Source organism: Bison bison, unplaced genomic scaffold, assembly GCF_000754665.1.
Source record: "Bison bison bison isolate TAMUID 2011002044 unplaced genomic scaffold, Bison_UMD1.0 scf7180017864289, whole genome shotgun sequence".
NCBI classification, from domain to species: Eukaryota; Metazoa; Chordata; class Mammalia; order Artiodactyla; family Bovidae; genus Bison; species Bison bison.
In genome coordinates, this window is record NW_011494861.1 from 11,693,721 (window position 1) to 11,695,518 (window position 1,798).

The 1,798-nt window shown below is 63.8% G+C and overlaps 1 protein-coding gene across 1 annotated transcript in view; it reads right to left on the reverse strand.

The window, feature by feature from the left end:
- Positions 1-14: 14 nt before the first annotated feature.
- Positions 15-1,798, reverse strand: part of SAMD11 (sterile alpha motif domain containing 11) — an 18,913-nt gene continuing 17,129 nt past the window's right edge. Inside the window, exons 11-14 of the mRNA XM_010850034.1 lie at positions 1,407-1,798; positions 1,044-1,168; positions 630-740; positions 15-518 (exon numbers count right to left, since the gene is read on the reverse strand). The exon at positions 1,407-1,798 is cut by the window's right edge and continues 26 nt beyond it. Coding sequence (XP_010848336.1) covers positions 273-518; positions 630-740; positions 1,044-1,168; positions 1,407-1,798 — 874 coding nt within the window. The 3' untranslated portion in view covers positions 15-272. The remainder of the gene's footprint in view (positions 519-629; positions 741-1,043; positions 1,169-1,406) is intronic.

Genomic DNA, 1,798 nt, shown 5'->3' on the forward strand with positions numbered 1-1,798 from the left:
ACCCGGTGGGGCAGGCTGACGCAGCCATGCCGTGGGGCCAGTGCCACGTGCCTCTGTGGCTCCTTGGTCTCTGGCTTATTTGCAGCTCCTGGGATGCAGAGTACCGACCCCCAGGGTCTGCACCAGGCTCTGCAGTCACCCCCAGAGTCTGTGGAAACTGAATGTCGTGTTTAAAATTGTTTTTTGCATCCAAACAAAAAGGGGATAAGCTGTGGGCGGAGTGGCCTTTGCCTGGGAGCGGCTGGCACTGAAGGCCTGGGTCTGACACCAGCTCAGCACAGAGACTGGGAGGGGTCCGCAGGCCCTGGGAGCAGAGTCATGGTTCCATTCTCGTGCTTGGGTGAGGTGCGGCTGGCCGGGGGGTGCACCCCCCCATAGGGGGAGGGGGCCAATGCTGGGGACAGGGGCTGCTCCCCCGAGCTGAGCTCCCGCTCGGGAGGCCGCGCCGTTGGTGGCTGTAGCGGCAGAGCCACGGGGAAGCTGGCCATGTAGAAGACGCGGCCCAGGCGTTTGGCCACCTGTGGAGACACGGCCCGATGGGGCCTGTGAGGCTGCTGGCGTGCAGCCACGCAGAGCCTCCGTGCTGCCCCTCGGCCATCTGGAGACCACTGCCCCTTTCAGGTGCTCACCTGGGCCCGGATCTTGAGAGCAGGCCCCAGCTTCAGCCCCATGGTGGTCAGGAGGTGTTCTTCCGTCAGCAGGGGCAGGGTCTCCCCGTCAATCCCCTGTTCTCTGAAAACCTGGGAGGGGGCGGGGGCACGGTATCAGGGCCTGAGTGCTGGGGCTCTGTGTCCTAGGGTGTCCTCCGCTCTCCAGAGAAAGCAGAGCCAAGAGACCCTGGTGGTACAACTTGGGGAAAATGTCAGAAGAAAGAAAATTGTCCTCTGTTGGGCATGTGCCCATGCTGGAGGCAGAAGCACTGACAAGGGGAGGGAGGAGCATTCACTAGGACCTCCCTCCCCCAGTCTTTGAGAAGTCTGGGGTGGGCAGCACAGCAGGGGAATGGGAGGGCTCAGAACCATCCTGGGCAGGTGCCCCCTCACCGGTGCGTATTCTCCACAGCCAGACAGGCCCCCCACAAAGCTGCAGACGTCATCCACTGTCCACTTGCTGACGTCCTCAGGGGCTGTGGCCTCCTCCCCATCCATGAAGAGGCCCCCCATGGTGCCTGAGTTGGGGAGGATGGTGTTACTAGGACTCCGGCCAGCTCTTTTCTATGACCCCACCCCTGTCTGCTGACCTTTGCTCACCCTAATTATTCAGAAATGTTGGCTTGATGACTGAAAGGAACTTTTCTCCCCATGAAGACCCTCCCTGAGACCCTGGGTGGGACGTAGGGGGATGGGTCTCCTTCCACCCCAAGGAAAGATCTGAAGGCTGGGGCGAGGGGGGGGGGGCGTGCCCACCTGTGTGGAAGAAGGGGCTGACAGTGTAGGGTAAGCCCAGGGGCAGTGGAGGGGGCAGCATGGACCCTGAGAGAAGACCCTTCCCCTCAGAGCTGGCCCCTCCAGGTGGGGCTTGGCCTGGGTGGGGGGCCTGGCCTCCAGCAGCCACCATCTCGGAGTCCTCGCCGTCTGAGTCCTTGGGGGGTTCATCTTCAGAACCGTCTGGTGCCCAGAGTCCAGCCCCCGTTGTCTCCTTGGACTCATTGGGCCGGCCTGAGGCAGGGCTGGGGCCCCCTTTACGAGGAGCTCGGCGGGCAGGCTCTCGGGGTGGGGTAGGGGGCCCGGGGCCCGGCGGGCCCTGGGGAGGCAGGGCCAGCAGCGGTGCGGAGCTGTGTCTCAGCACCAGCATGGCC